This window comes from Cornus florida, unplaced genomic scaffold (assembly GCF_030987335.1).
Source record: "Cornus florida cultivar Cherokee Brave unplaced genomic scaffold, ASM3098733v1 CherokeeBrave_3.0.0_Hap2_Chr01, whole genome shotgun sequence".
Classification (NCBI taxonomy): domain Eukaryota; kingdom Viridiplantae; phylum Streptophyta; class Magnoliopsida; order Cornales; family Cornaceae; genus Cornus; species Cornus florida.
The window spans coordinates 10,962,040-10,977,747 of record NW_026775571.1 but is presented as its reverse complement, the minus strand read 5'-3'; the positions used below and the strand labels follow the sequence as shown (position 1 = coordinate 10,977,747).

The window sequence follows — 15,708 nt, the reverse complement described above, 5'->3', positions numbered from 1 at the left end:
TCCCAAGTACCATTCTTTTCAAGGGCCTTCATTTCTTCAAGTGAATGGGAACAGGCAAAGGAAGGGGGCATTCCCTTTGAATGGACAACAGATTCTCTACCTGTATAGTAGTCTCCCCCTGTAGAGAATCCCGAGCAATAAAAAAAAAAAAGGAACAGACTCAAAGAATGTAACATCCATGGAGACAAAGCGACGACGAGTGGTAGGGTTATAACACCGATACCCTTTCTGAGTGGCAGAGTTTCCAAGAAAGACACATCGGATTGCCTGGTCCATTTTGTTCTTGCGATGATGAATGTGAACATAACAAACACAACCAAACACTTTCGGAGGGACAGTAAACAAGGCTGTGTCATGGTGTAAGACAGAGAAGGGGGATTGATAACCAAGAACCTTAGAAGGCATGTGATTGATAAGGTATGTAGCTGTTAAGGTTGCATCAGCCTAATAACTTTTAGGCACTCCCATCCTAATTAGAAGAGAACGGGTCACCTCCATAATATGACGGTGTTTTCTTTCAGCTACACCGTTCTGTTGTGGTGTATCGACACAAGAGGTTTGATGGACAATCCTGTTATCAACAAAAAAGGAGGCAAGACCACTACACATAAACTCTCCTCCATTATCACATCGAAGGATTTTGAGGGGATAACCAAACTGAGTACATACCATCCTATGAAAGGTTTTAAAAATGGAATGAACTTCATCTTTGGTTTTCACAAGATAAATCCAAGTATATCAACTAAAGTCATCAACAAACACAACAAAGTAACGAAAAACCAAGTAACGATGTAGTAGATTCAAGACCTCACACATCAGAATGAACAAGTTGCAAAGGAGCTATATTTTTATTAATACTAGTAGGATAAGAAACACGACGTTGTTTAGAAAGACCACATGTTTCACAATTTAACTCAAAAGATTCAATAGAAGCAAAATGGGGAAGCACATGCTTCAAAACAGGAAGAGGTAAATGACCTAGTCTATTATGCCATCGCATAAACAGGTCTTTATTGACATTGCTATTCCCAACACTAGATTGATTTGCACTATAATAAGAAGTTGGCCTCGCGTTCAGCAAATACAAGCCATTGTCCTCACGTCCACTTCCAATCGTCTTCCCCATGTCCAAGTCCTGAAACACATAGTGAGATGGAAAAAAGGTTACACTACAATTCAAGCCTTTTGTAATGTGATTGACACAAAGGAGGTTATTGGTAAACTTTGGGACATGATGAACAGAGGATAAGGTAAGATTAGGAGAGGCAGAAACAGTGCCCTTCCCTGCAATGGAGGTGAAGGTGCCATCAACCACTCTAACCTTATCCTTACTAGAACATAAACTGTACGAAGAAAAATCAGATGTCATACCAGTCATGTGATCAGTGGCTCCTGAATCAATAATCCAGGGTGGCCCACCAGATAATGTGGAAACCTAATGTGCCGAATGAGAGGTACCAATTTGAGCGAAGTTAGAGGTGGAAACGGAGGAATGTTGTGCTAGTAGATGTCGGAGAGCATCAAGTTTAGCCTCGGACAAAGAACTCGGTGGCCTTGAGGAGGCATGACCAGTAAAAATAGTCTCACGCTTTGCATTATGTGCCGTAGATAACCCCCTAAATGGACCGGGCCTTGGCCTAGCATTGGCATTAGTAGGAGCTGGAGTAAGGCGACCGTGTAGATTCCAACATGTTTCCCTAGTGTAGCGCGTACGCCCACAGTGATCACACCTCAACTTGCTTTTGTTATCCTATTTCCCTCCTTTTGGAGGGTTGGGTTTGTTCCATTGTTGTGTGGCAAGAGTAGACCTCTGAGACAATGGTACTTCTGGCTCAAGCTTAGTGTATACAGGTGCAAACATAGCCTTCATTCTACTCTCCTCAGCTTGAATATACGAAAACACATCTCTAACAGAAGTTGGGGTTGGATACCTGCCTAACACTTGTACTCTGGCATGCTCGTATCTCGGATGCAGACCACCCAAGAACTAATAGATTCGATTCCTTTCTACTATAGCATGAAATGCTTTAACATCAGCTGCACACATAAGTATGTAGTCTTGGTAGTGATCTAACTCTTCCCATTTACCACGTAGAGTGTGGTAATATGTAGCAAGAGTTTGGTCTTCCTGCTTGAATCTTGAAATCTGTTGTTGGAGTCCATACAGTTTTGCAAAATTACCAAATGAGGAATACGCCTCTTCCACAGCTGTCCATAGCTCTTTAGCTGTTTTCACAAACCCTTTGCTGATCTGTGGCTATATTGATTGCAACAACCACGTCATAACTAGTGCATTATTTGCACTCCACAATTTGAATTCAGGATCGCTTTTGGAGGGATATGTGACAGTCCCTTCGATATGGTCGATAATCCTACGACCAGTGACATACATACAAGCAGATTGAGCCTACTCCATATAGTTCGTCTAACCCAGCCTAACAGTCTTAATATAAAGGTCTGGATGGTGATCATTATTACCTCCTAATATTGGAGTCAGACTAGAAGAAGACCCAACTTCTTTTGAAGTCACCTCTCAGCCAGACATTTTATTAAACAGTTTCTAGGTATATAATCCTCAGAAACAAAAACAGCAACAAAATACGTAGAGAACCACCTCTCTAACACACAAACTTCAACCGTCTTCTGAGATGCATAAAATAGCGACCACACAATCACCAAACAAACCCTAGAAAGCAAAAAAGTAGACCATACCAGAATTGCGAACGACGAAGAAAAAGCCGCTATTGCAGAACCCCGTGAACACAAAAAAAATTGATCGAGACTGCAATAAATAAAAAACAGGTCCAAAAAAACAAATCCCATCTTGGAATCTCTTCAGAACCCTTCACTCGCACTAGGGTTTACACAAACTTGCCCTAGGGTTTCAATTACACACCTAGAGCTTTACAAACCATGCTCTGATACCATATTGACTTTAAGATATAATCAAATCAAGAATGAGTGATAAAGAAGAAGAAAAAGAGAAGAAAGCGGATGAGAGAAAAAAAGAGAGAGATGGGGAAAAAGAGAAAGAATGAAATTATACTTTCATCCTTCCACCACATTCTATTTATAATAACAAGTTTAAAAAATTACATATAAGCCCCAACATTATATAAGTAATAACAAATAAGCCCTTGACATCAAAAATAATATCAGGGGATAAATGAACATCTCCTTTACTACGAATAATGGTGGTTGATCCATCGGCTAGACTAACAGTCTGATTAACAAGGGTAACGGGAGTAGAAAATAATAACAATTCACCAGTCATGTGATCATTGGCTCTGGAATCCAGAACTCAAGTAGGTTTTCCCGATTAAACATGAAAAGCATAAGGCGTACCAGTAGCTATAGTAGTCGTGGGAATAGAAGAGCCAGTTCTGGTAGATAAAGCTCCAAACTGCTCCTGAAGTTGACCAATCTGGGACTGTAACTGATTGAAGTGCTGAAAAGATGGTCTGGGAGGAGTTGAAGCAGGAGGGACAACAATTTGTGGAGTAGTATACCCACCAATAGTATTGGCTATTGCGGTAGTGCGGCCACCGCCAGCGAGAAAATTTCTGCTTTAGCTTGGGATGAAGCTTAAAGCAACGATCCTTTACATGACTTGTGGCTCCATAATGTTGACAAATAATCTTTCCCTCTGAAATTCTATTATTAGCAGCAAGAGCCATCTGATCAACTGGAGTCTCTGGTAAAGCTATTGGCTGAGAGATTTATGCTCTTCATGGTCAACAGTAGCGAAGGCATTATATAAATTAGGCATAGGAGAGGTGTTTATGATTTGAGTTTTAAGAGCATCATACTCAGATCGTAAACCCATCAAAAACTGGTAGGTATGTTGGTGGTCCAGTCTCTTGACCAAAAGAGTTGCAACTTCTTCAGAGAAATCAGAGAAAGGTTCATACTGTGCTAATTCTTCCCACCTAGACTGGAGGTACCCGAAATACTCTGATACTGACAGCTTGAGTGTCTCCTGAGATGCATGAGCAATCTCCTGATAGAGTTCAAAGATACGAGCGTCATTACGGGAATGGGCATACATCTTGTTAAAGGCTTGACACATACGAAAAACGAAAGTGTGAAACATGAACATATTATAGATACGCTCCTCCATTGAGTTGAAGATCCAACCCAGAATGGTGCACCTGTCCATGTCCCATGCAATATATTTAGTATCCGTCTCTTCCAGTTCCTTAACTAGACCCAAAAGCCAACCAGTTTTCCTTTCCCTCCACTATAGAGTTGAAGAGAACGGGACCAAGATACGAAGTTGTGCCCATTCAAGAGCACACTAGTAACCCAATGTGCCGGAGTATGATGTGCTGAACATAAAGTATGCTGGACCGAGGATAAAGTGTCCTTTTGGCTACTAGAATCAGTCATAGTACCAAAATAAGGCTGGTCCACACGTCAAAGTAGGAGGAAAGAGAAAAAAACAAGGCCGAAAAAATCGGTGCTTTCCTCCAAATATGCTGCTGAACAAACACCGGCAGCCCACAAAGAAAAAAACACACCAGAAGGACTCTTAGGTCATAAAAACCTAAGGGAATTCTCCTAAAAAAGGAGTAAAAAACAGAGGGTTACCCGAGGGGTCAGGCGCAAGGGCTGGGAGGAGATGGAGGTGCGCCGGAGGTGAGGGAAAATGGAGAGAGGGAGAGAGAAGGTGGCGGCGTTGGGGAGGCGAAGGTTTTTGTTTTGCTTTGATACCAAAAAGAAGTTGTTTTGGGTTTTGGCTTATTCAAAGTGAGAGCCAAGAGTTATATTTATATACAAGAATAGGGTACAAAGAAAGGAAATCAAATCAAAGAAAAACAGGAAGTATGTCAAAATCTACGTGATCCCATGATTATGGGGATCTTATCTACGTGATCCCATGATTACGGAGATCTTATCTATGTGATGCCATGATAATAGGGATCTTACATAAAACACCTAATAAAAGGCTGAAAACAGCTAATAATAATAATAATATAGATATTTCAACACACACACACACTGGTTTACTTTTTTATAGTTGCTATTCTTTTGGTGGTTTCTTTGTAACAAACACATCCGCGAAGAGATCGAAGTGAAGTCATCAATTCAACCAATTTTCAATAATGTAATTTCCGTACAAGCCATAACCCATGGGATTTACTATGTTATTTATAGTTAAAAATTATTGAAAGAAATGATTGCATAAAAAGAATTCTTGCAAATGAATTTACCTAAAAACTAAAATATGTTTTAGAATCTTACCAGGGAAAGAACAAAAAAAAAAGGAAAAAGAAAGTGTTTTAGAATCCCACTGAATAAAAGGATAAATTGCTGGTTTTGTCCATGAGTTATTCAAAATTTTATTTAACCTATATTTTCAGGGTATGTCCAATATTTTACCTCTACAACCTTATTCACAGCCCCTACGTGGTGATACACTTGGCACTGTTTTCCCAAATGGTGGTGGGATTCTTATTATTATTATTATTTTCTTTGTTGGGGGGGGGGGGGGGGGGGGGGGGGGGGGCGGGCGCGGGGTGGGGGTTGGTGGTTGGTGTTACATGACATCGCTAATCCTTGAAGTTCAAAACTGCATGAATGTTTGTTTCCCATAAGAATTTCACCGCAAAGACTGATGGTCCGTTATTCTGCAGGTATAAAGGTTTCTATGAGTATGCTAAATCAAAAGGACTGGATGTTGGTGTACCAGTCGGACTTGACGTCATCGTTGATGGAACAGTTCCTACAGGTATACTTTCCCATCATTTTCACGTATCATTGCAATTTCAAGGCTGTCCAATTTCATTAGTTTATCAGTAATATTTTGAACGAGAGAGACTTGTTTTGTAAAATGAAGTCACATCCGAGTCACCTCCTTTTCACACAGGGTCTGGACTGTCTAGCTCTGCAGCATTTGTTTGCTCTGCTACAATTGCTATAATGGCTGCCCTCAATCTGAACTTTCCAAAGGTATTCCTATCATTCTTGAAAGCTGTTGATATGGTTTTTCATAGAGTTTCTATGTCAGTTAAACAGAAATGTTTGACTTCAGAATCGCAAATTGGAACCGAGAAGTGCATTTGATTGGAAAATAGCATACCATGTGCCCATATCTCATTCTAAAACTGCAACCTAAGGAATTTTGCTTTTGTTTGGTACGCAACTCGAAAAAGCCTTTTCCCAACTACTTGAGGTCGGATACATGAATCCTATTTTCCCATTCTGATCCATCTAAGGCCATAGTCTCAGTCAAACCACATGTTACCTATATTTCCTTGCTTACTGTATTTATATTAATTTTCGGTCTTCCCATTTCCATAACATTACCCTCTATGTGTATTATGTCACTCTTCCTAATTAATGCACTTAGTGTTCTTCTTTAGACATATCCAAACTATCTTAATTGATTTTCTTTTGTATACTTCTCATATTTTGGCTGTGAAAAATCTGTAACAGCCATCAACTTTTCTGATGTAGTAATACATTGAATTATTTAGTTCCGCATAAATTGGTGGTGGTTTCTCAAGAATTGGAAGTATTTTCAAATTGGAGTACAAGATTATGTGTCCTGTGATATCTTGGTTTTGTAGTCTATCTTAATGGAAGGAAATAAGTTAACATAAACTAATAAAACAATGTGAGGCATTTGATCAAAACCTTCTTCATTGTATCCATTTTGCTACTTTCTTTGTATGAGTTCCAATTTGTAACATATTACCAATGATTTTCTGAAGAATGCGCACTAATATGCTTAGAACTTTCTAAATAACTGACATTGACATGAGAATTGACTTCCTAGCTTATAATTTATATTATACTATGCATTGTTGTATTCTTATTTTTGCATTCAATCTTCACAGTCAATACAATTATCCTTGATTAGTGAATCAAAAGCTGTCAATAGTAACCAGCCACATAGTAGTGAAAATCCTTTATTTTATTTTATTCTAATTGTATTCTTTATATTACAGAAAGAAATTGCTCAACTTACATGTGAATGTGAACGGCACATTGGGACACAATCTGGTGGAATGGACCAGGTTTGACTATCTTGCTCCATAATCATGATTTTCATCATGGATTGTTAAAAAAGGACATTGTGCAAACATGATCCAAGCTCTTGTCAGAGCTAATCCTTTTCTATGTTTTAGTTTATTGTGAAAGATATTTTAGGTGGTTTCTGTTTAGTGTTATCTTAAAATTGTAAGAACTCTTGTTCTTATCAAATGGTGGCTAATTTTGCTTTACAACATGCACTAGTATAGCATTTCACTTCAGTCCTTGTTTCTTCCGAGTCTCATTAATCTGCTGTTTTTTAGGCTGTTTGGGTGAAGGAGTTTTTATTTTATTTTATTTTTTATCATTGTCTTGTGCTTTGTCAACCTGATTGTTCTAGTATATATATAAAAAAATTCCGGTAATTAACCTGATTTTCCTAGATGCCAGCTTGTAATGCCTGGAAATATTTGTTATAAAACAGTTGTAGATGATGCATAGTATCTATTATGTTTTGTAACTGCTAGGCCACAACGTTATCACCACTTGTGAAAGTAACTTCATAACATTGTATGACAATCAGTAAATCTAAGTATTATCACCTTGGTTCCCAGTTGCATAACTACTAGGCTAAAACTACCCCTTGTAGGATTTTTCTTCGTATTCATAATTATGCACGTTTGTAATATATGGAAACCTGATCCCATGAGAGCTCATACACTAGAAACATATTTTTTTCCCCAGTTTTATGCAGTAATATATGTGAAGATTCAGAACTTAATTTTATATAATTTTCTGTTGGTGCAAGTTGGTATACTATGTCACGAGTTAGTTTGATCCACTGTTTTTCTTTTAAATTAGTCATGGAACAACAGCTATTTAGTGTGTTACCATTATTCAGTCCCACATTCGTTGTGCACTCAAATTACATTGACAATTAACTCATCAACTGATCAGAGAAGCTAAAACCGTTGTTCCGCATGGTGAAAATTTTCAGTTACTAATGATCTATTATTGTGCAAATTTCACTGTTGCTAAACCCTCATACAGTTTAAGCTCAGAATCGGTTTCCAATGATTTTATTATGATGGTTCTTTAATTATACCTCTCCCTGGAAATTTATGTTATTTTCATGCTCATCAAGTGAATCAACATGGTTTTCTTTTTTTAGTGAGATTACTGGTCATAATCAATCTGTTCATTTCTTGTTTCACTCAAAAGGCAATCTCTGTCATGGCTCAATCCGGGTTTGCAGAGCTGATTGATTTCAACCCTATTCGTGCAACTGATGTGCAACTTCCTGCTGGTGGGTCTTTTGTGATAGCCCATTCATTGGCCGAATCGAAGAAAGCAGTCACTGCTGCTACAAATTACAACAATCGGGTTGTTGAATGTCGGCTGGCTGCTGTAAGTTTGTTTATTCTCTTTTATTTGTCATAAGTTGATACAAGTTACTTACCTTGGGTGGTAGATTTGCTTTTGCCCTTACACTGTCCTCTGAATTCGCTTCTTGTTCGAGTATTCTGGTTTCTTGTTACTGTTATAAAATTATTTAGCAATTATATTTTAACAAAATTTAAAGGAGCTTGGCGACTAGAGGTGACCTTAAGCATTTCATCTTAATATTAAAAGCCACAATTTTGACTTTAACTTGGAAAAAATGCTCTGAAACATAAGTCTATTGAGCAACTTCTCCAGGGTTTCTATCACAAGCGTGTTCCAACTTATAGCGATGAGCTGATGAGGGGTGAGGCACTCCATAACTAATGCCATTTCCATATCCTTATGACTATTTCTTTTTAGTTCTAGCTTTCTATTCAGAGGTTTAAGGAGTCTGATCTGAGATTTTTGGATTATATGTCAATGGTAGGCACTTCATTTTCAATTTTTTTTTTTTCACAATATCACTCTACCCCAGCAGCATAAAAAAATTAAAAACAATTATCTTAAAGCCTGGCACTTTATTTTAGTTGTTAAATCCTTGAATCAAGATCTGCTTACTCGGGGGTAAATTTTAGTTGGTTTGAGCATGATTAAAACTTGCCCATTTATACAAGCATCGTATTAACTTCTTTTTTGTCTTCTAATTTAAATTTACAAACTTTTAAATAATTTGTGCTAGAACTAAACTTCGGATTATGCTTTCCTGCTTTGAACATAGCCTTACCTTAATTCCATTGCTCGACATATTCCGGGTATGCTTACAATTTAATTATTAGTAAATCCAACTTACAAATCTTTATATCACAATGTTTCTCGGTTAGGTTATGTGTATCCTTATGTCGTTTCATATCAGCGTTGCTGTGTTGAATGCAGCAAGTAAATCCATATGCATGAAACATAATTGTTGGGGTGCTTTGATGTTTGTTCATGGAACTGCAAACAATTACACAAAGTAGCGCAGCTGTTATAGGCATATGGTCAAGACGCACAACCTTCCTATGGCATCAAAGATGTCTGAATTTAAAACTATGCCCTAGTCGTTGAGCTGACTTCTTTTTCAAAATTTTGGGTAGATGGTACGAGCCTGCTTGTGCTTGTGTAAGCACGTGGCTGTGCATGTGTGTGGATGGAATGACAAATGACTGGTTATTTATGTGTTAGATATTGTCATCTACATGAAATATGGAAAAAAAACCATAGAGTAAGGTAGGGACGTGCAAGTGCTTTAATTTTTTTCATTAGAAATTTTATTTTATCCTCACAATTAAATTTTTTGACACTTTTGCAGATTGTACTTGTTATAAAGCTTGGAATGAGACCTCAAGAAGCAATATCCAAAGTGAAAACTCTTTCTGATGTCGAAGGGCTGTGTGTTTCATTTGCCAAGAATCATGGTTCTTCTGATCCCGTCCTTGCTGTCAAGGTATCTAGTTAACTATTATGTAACCCAAGTGTGTTGCAAAACTTACATATATTTTCTTTTTTCCCTTTTTATAATTTTTTTCCCTCTCTTTAGATATTAGGATTCCTGTATTACTGGGATTCATGGTTGCTTCAAGGTAAAATAAAATTGTTTCTACCCAGACGTCTATATCAGATTTTAATTGTTTATTTTGTCACTGCTCTAGGAACTTTTGAATGAAGAACCATATACAGTTGAAGATGTTGAAAAAATCACTGAAGAAAACTTGCAGTCAATGTTTGCCAATTCTCCAAGTTCTTTGGATGTGCTAAAAGCATCCCGGCACTACAAGTTATTCCAGGTAGTTTTGATTACTTGGCAATACTGATTTTAACCTACATTTATGATTTTGTTATTATTTAAGTTTGTCAAGTGGGTAAGTCACTTAGTTAGGTCTAAGGTTCGACTCCTCTTGGGTGCAAACAGTTCCTTGGTGTGTGGGTGGGGGGTTGTGTGTGGTGTGAGTACCAACTAGGAAAAAAAGAGTATCAATATTGGTTGCTATTATACTCCATGTGTCTTTTGTTAGTCATGATTAAATATAAGTTGGCTTAAAGATGGTGATTGTTTGCTTTTTGGAAGAAAGAAAATAAAAGTACTATTGAAATTTAAGGGAGGAATTAGTGGAGGAGACCTATTATAGAAGATTTGGTGTTATTAGAGGAATCAGTGGAGAAAAATCCTCCTTGTTTCCTATTTTCTAATTCTTTCCATTCTCATAATTTCTTCTCCTATATAAAGGAGCCTCCACCATTGTATTTTATATGAATTGAGAGAGTATTATAAAAGTGATGTAGCCCTTTGGGCTCTTTGTGCCGTGGATCCGCATAATATTTGTGTGTTCTATTTGTTTTATTTATCTCTTCACTTCCGTTTTATACTTTACAATATGGTATTAGAGCCTAATTTCTCTTCCTAGGTTTGGACCCCTATTTTGGGGTATTCCCTTGGCATCTGAAGTGTTGCTAAGGGTTTCTCGTGTTTTATGACTTGTTTGGGCTGTCGGTTTGTTCGGCAGTAATGTTCTTTGTCTTTGCCGTGTCTCCGGCAGTTTTTATTGACTTGTTTGGGCTGCCGGTATGTTCGGTAGCATTGTCTTTGTCTTTGCCGTATCTCCGGTAGTTTTTATCGATTTGTTTGGGCTACTGGTGTGCTCGGTAGCATTGTCATCGCTTTTGCAGTGTCTCCGGCAGTTTTTTGTTGACTTGTTTGGGTTGTCGGTGTATTTGGTAGCATTGTTCTTCGTCTACTCTCTTCGTCATTCACAGTTGTTGTTGCCCATCATCTCAATGGCAAGTTGGGCATTCATGCTCCAACTTGAGGGGGAGTATTGAAGATTTAATGGAGGAATCAGTGGAGGAAAATCTTTCAGTAATTAATGTTGTTTCCTATTATTGAAGATTTGGTGTTACTAGAGGAATCAGTGGAGAAAAATCCTCCTTGTTTCCTATTTTCTAATTCTTTCCATTCTCATAATTTCTTCTATATAAAGGAGCCTCCACCATTGTATTGTATATGAATTGAGAGAGTATATTAAAAGTGATGTAGCCCTTAGGGCTCTTTGTGTCGTGGATGTAGGCCCTAGTGGCTGAACCACGTAATATCTGTGTGTTATACTTGTTTTATTTATCTCTTCGCTTATTTTGCAACAAGTACCATCAAGTTAGTTTCCCGCTTTGTGGAATTCTGTTATCCTAGTAATTTTTATTACATTTTGCTACCAACCAAAATACCAACTTTTTGTAGTAATGGTGATTATTTCGACCCTTTAAAAGTGCACTCTAAATTCTGATCTGACTTCCATTTTCCAGAGAGCTTCCCACGTTTATTCTGAGGCCAAGCGCGTGCATGCTTTCAAGGACACTGTATCATCAAAATTAAGGTGGGCTTTATTTTCGCACCAGAAGCTATCATTTCATGTATTATCTATGCTTATGCATGTGCAGTGAATTTTTTCATGTCAGACAAAACCTTTCTCGCAAATGTATGGCGAAGCTGCTTTAGATTAAACTTGCTGATCTAAAATTAATTTGTTTCTTATGATAAAATTGAAATATTTGTTGTGCAGCGTAAATAATTGTTTTGAAAAATTTAATTGAAAAATTAAATGGCTGATTAGGGTTGAACAATGTTCATTATTGTTATATTTCCATTATATGCTCATATTGGTCATTATTATTATTTGTTATTGCAATTTGATGTTTCGTGAGCTTCAGTCATTGCATCTTTTGTTCATGTATTAATACAACCTAATGCCAAAAAAGCAACTAAGTTTTCCAGACTCTTTTGACTCCAGCTTTTAGTTTGACATCCATTTTATTTCATATCCAGTATTCCAGTGTCTCTCTCAGTCCATCTCTAGAAGCATTCAGAAACCTAAAGAATTTCTCAAAAAGTCTCGAGTTTCTTTTCTGGAACTAAAATTCAGTCACTTTGTTTTTCAAGTTTGTTGAACTTTAACCTCCAATGAGTTGTTATTGCAGTGAAGAGGACATGCTGAAGAAGCTTGGTGACCTTATGAATGAGAGCCACCACAGCTGCAGTGTTCTATATGAGTGCAGGTATGAGCCGCGTTTCCTGAATGTGTGTGCACAATATTATCAACAATAATGACAAGAAAAAGTGAGACTGTAGTAGATCTCTCAACATAAAAGAATGTCAATGTTCTGCTATACTACTTAGTAGCTTGCATATTCTCGAGCACATGCATCACATGCTCCTTCTTACAGGCATATATATATATATATATGCACATGTAATGTTTGAGAATATCTTTCGCATATGTTATGAAGCTGTCTATGTAGAATTTATTTTTTATTTTTTGGGGATCTTAAACATACAAGTACTTTTTATTTAAGTTTCTTAGTTAAAAAATGAACAAAGAAATCAATAAAACCATTTTACTCGTTAATTACTTCTTCATTATCGCATTAAAGATTATTTTAGTTTGGTTATGACAAACAATAAATGTGATTATTCGTTACTCTATATTGAATTGTTTGGGTTTTTTTTTTTTTTTTCTTCCTTTTCAAAAGTAGCTGAGAGCCTGAGACATGCTTATAAATCCCGAATTAGCAGTTTTGCATCATCCATTTGATAAAAAAATACACCTCCAACATTTATTATCCTATTGACTGATGACTTCTTATTGTTCTTGAAATTAGCTGCCCGGAATTGGAAGAACTTGTAAAGATTTGTAGAAATAATGGTGCTCTTGGGGCAAGACTTACCGGAGCTGGTTGGGGTGGTTGTGCAGTTGCTTTAGTGAAAGACAGTAGTGTCCCACAATTCATCCTCGACTTGAAGGTTAGTTTTACGTTCCGTTACATGGAAATATAGCTTTAATCGGTTGCTTAGAACGGAAGATTTCACAAAAATGACTTAAAAATGGCTGGTTTAAAAAAAGCAAGCTTATATAGTTGTCTAAAAATTCTTCTACGTTGTCAGAGTACTTGAAAGCTGTTTTCACTGGTCCATCCATGATATTCGAGTGCCTTTTAAACTAGAAATATTGGTGAACTTGTAGTAATCAATATGACTTTGTGTTTGCATCAGGATCAATTTTATCAATCAAGGATTGAAAAAGGGGTGATAAGCAAGTTTGATCTTGGCCTCTACATTTTTGCTTCCAAGCCGTCAAATGGCGCCGCTATTTTCAAATTTTAGTTTGTATATCCTAGACTTCCTCCTACTCTACTCTTCTCTTCTCGAAACTATATCACATCTCACTAAATAATAAAGTGCATCCTTTTTAACTTCAACATTATATATCTTTTATTTTTTGTTTTTTATTTATTTATTTATTATTATTATTATTTTTTTTGAGAATATACACGTTTATGTTAGGGTAAATTACACTAAATTCCCTGAAGTGTTAATATACATTGACCTCTCATCTTATTTGTCAAATTACATTGACCTAGAAATTGCTGACATTAGCATTTTTTGTGGTTGATTGTTAACGAATGGAAAGTCGATCTATATCGACTAAACTTCAAGAGAGGTCAGTGTAATTTACCCTAATTATACATATTATTATATAATAATAAATATATGATGGCAAAAATGTTACTTATTTCCTCAAAAAGCCAAGAATCTCTTTCAGCACAAGAGTACAGACAAGATAATCCAGTAAATCATGTAATATATCTCACATACTCCAATGGGATGGACAAAGATAAGCTTCTGTAATAAAGTAATATTTGCAATATCATAAATGTATCCAAACTAATAAATTCTTTTAACCACTAAATGATAAGATTTCCCTATGAAGCCCTTCACTCTACAAAGGTCATACCAGCTTGTCTAGTCATAAAACCTCTTAATATGAAACAAAATAATAGACCACCACCATATCTGGCTACACCCAATGCTATAATGAAAGTTTATGGTTAAAACCTATTAGGGTTGAAGCCAAATTCAACCTAGGAAGATCAAAATTCACATCCAATTCATTGACCCTATTGGGAATCATATCATTCCGGTAAATCTGTAGTAGTTTCGAAAGTTGGACAAATCTGACTTGTTTATTTATGTGACAGAGTAGTTTTGAAAGTCAGACAAATCTAACTTGATTTATAGTATCATTATTCAAAATTAAATTCAGTTCATAATTACCTAGGATATCATATCTTATCACTGAAATTAAGTACCAACAAAAATCCAATCAATGGGTGATTTTTGTATAATATCTGAATAAATAAACAAATAAAAGTACTAGTAGTACTCTTCTTAACTGAAGAGACAATATTATTTATAAGAAAAAAAAAAAAAAAAAAAAAAAAACATTAAACTAATCAAATAGCTCTACGAAGTAACTTGAATTGAAAAGTTCCAGATTTGAGATCCCAGTACAGCCCTATCTCATCTTCAGCACGCAAACGTCGGTCATGGGCCAAGTTGGGACAAGAAAGGACGTAGTCGTCGTCGTTGGGATTGGGGTTGGGGTTCAGTAACTTGTCGAAAAACGTGGCTTCGTTGCAATGCCTCTTAGGGTTGTTCTCCTCAGTGACATCCCACACAATGACATGAATCTTCTGCCCCAGCACCACCACTTGGTTGGCCACGCACAGATTCCAGTACCGGAAAACGTGCTGGAATGCGTCGGTGAATGGCACGACTAGCTTGCCGGTCATGATCTCGGACTGTGTGAGGCTCTTCCTGAGGTGCCATGGGTTCCGAGGATCAAACTTTGGTGGTGAATATATGTCCCATATCTCAACTAGGACACGAGTCACCTGAAAGGGTGTCTCGTTGGCTGCTTCTTCTTCTGCTTTGGTTGGAATAAAGTTGTAATAGAAAGTTTTCTTCATGATGATGGAGGAGGACAGACAATGTATGTAGAAGAGAGGATTGAAAAAGGTTTAGGATTTATAGAGACTAGCTACTAGGTTGATTATGGAAAGTTTGGATACTGAGAATTTTTTTTTTATTTTCTTCCGGGAATATTGGTGTTAAGTCTTTCACTTTTTTTGGTAATAAGATTATTCTTTTTTGAGGGAGATCTTCACTTGGCCGAGTTACCAAATTAAAGAAAAAAAACCCTAATCTTCCATAGTCGAATCCTCAAATATTAATCACCATACTAGGAAATATGAACTGTACTTTCAACTATTGATAAAATTTATTTAATGTTATTTTCTCGCAAACTCAACTTTGACGGTGTGGATCAAGGGGGTAGTTCACCTGATATTTTCTCACATTTCAAAGTAAAAAGATTAGATGATTGGTTCAAGTTCATAACGAGACACCTTTCAAAGTAAAAGATTCAATATTGAGAAATTATTAGATGGTTCTGGTTTATTTGACACTTGGTGGACTAATTC

At 36.8% G+C, this 15,708-nt stretch overlaps 1 protein-coding gene across 2 annotated transcripts in view; it reads left to right on the top strand.

Annotated features, from left to right (window-relative positions):
- The window catches only part of LOC132288614 (galactokinase-like), a 24,614-nt gene extending 10,938 nt beyond the window's left edge, over positions 1–13,676 (top strand). For both annotated transcript variants that reach the window (XM_059789884.1, XM_059789875.1), the window contains 10 exons: positions 5,637–5,731; positions 5,870–5,952; positions 6,954–7,022; positions 8,200–8,385; positions 9,710–9,844; positions 10,050–10,184; positions 11,695–11,765; positions 12,367–12,444; positions 13,048–13,189; positions 13,439–13,676. In XM_059789884.1, the coding sequence (XP_059645867.1) occupies positions 5,637–5,731; positions 5,870–5,952; positions 6,954–7,022; positions 8,200–8,385; positions 9,710–9,844; positions 10,050–10,184; positions 11,695–11,765; positions 12,367–12,444; positions 13,048–13,189; positions 13,439–13,549 (1,105 nt within the window). In that variant the 3' untranslated portion in view covers positions 13,550–13,676. The remainder of the gene's footprint in view (positions 1–5,636; positions 5,732–5,869; positions 5,953–6,953; positions 7,023–8,199; positions 8,386–9,709; positions 9,845–10,049; positions 10,185–11,694; positions 11,766–12,366; positions 12,445–13,047; positions 13,190–13,438) is intronic.
- Positions 13,677–15,708: the final 2,032 nt, after the last annotated feature.